Source organism: Egretta garzetta, unplaced genomic scaffold (genome assembly GCF_000687185.1).
Source record: "Egretta garzetta isolate BGI_Z169 unplaced genomic scaffold, ASM68718v1 scaffold7, whole genome shotgun sequence".
Taxonomy (NCBI): domain Eukaryota; kingdom Metazoa; phylum Chordata; class Aves; order Pelecaniformes; family Ardeidae; genus Egretta; species Egretta garzetta.
The window spans coordinates 3,558,712-3,559,309 of NW_009260350.1; the positions used below are offsets into that span (position 1 = coordinate 3,558,712).

Below are 598 nucleotides of genomic sequence, written 5' to 3' on the forward strand. Positions count from 1 at the left end.
GGCTCCCTGGCCTCCGTGCCGCAGCGATGGCTCGGCCACACCGTGTGCCCATCACCCTGGAGTCAGGCCTGGAGGTGAGATGGGCCCGTGCCGGGCACGTGTGTCCCCCCTGCGCCGAAGCCCCCGGTCCTGCCACAGGGACGAGCCCCTGTGCCAAAAGCCTGCTGGGCACCCAGTGGGGAGGAGGAGGAGGAGGGTGATGAAGATGCCATTGAGCAGCCAGGGAGTGCAGCCCAGCCCCAGCAGCTCCCCCTTGTCAGCGCAGGCTACCACAAAGGAGGGGACAGTGGTGACACTCCCAGACCTGTCCCCTCGGCCCCAGCCGGACACCAGCGGTGGCTTCGGTGCCAGTGCTGGACGAGCACACGGCGCCCAGTCCTGCTGCACTGGGGGGGTGCAGGATCCATGCCGGCAAGCAAAGCCCCTCCGCCATCAGTCCCCAAACTGACCCCAAAGCGTGTCCCCTCCCACCCCCTCCCCCAGCATCTCTTCTCCCCTGGGGATGAAGGGATCCCTGCTGGGGTGCCTGTCCCCGCTGCTCCCCGCACCACATGCCACAGCGTGGGGGGATGCCCCCGTCCCCCCTGCCGGCACCCTT

General features: G+C 69.2%; 1 protein-coding gene across 1 annotated transcript in view; it reads right to left on the bottom strand.

The window, feature by feature from the left end:
- LIF (LIF interleukin 6 family cytokine) overlaps window positions 1–407 on the bottom strand; it is a 13,146-nt gene extending 12,739 nt beyond the window's left edge. Inside the window, exon 1 of the mRNA XM_035898382.1 lies at window positions 305–407. Coding sequence (XP_035754275.1) covers window positions 305–407 — 103 coding nt within the window. The remainder of the gene's footprint in view (window positions 1–304) is intronic.
- Between the last annotated feature and the right edge of the window lie 191 nt (window positions 408–598).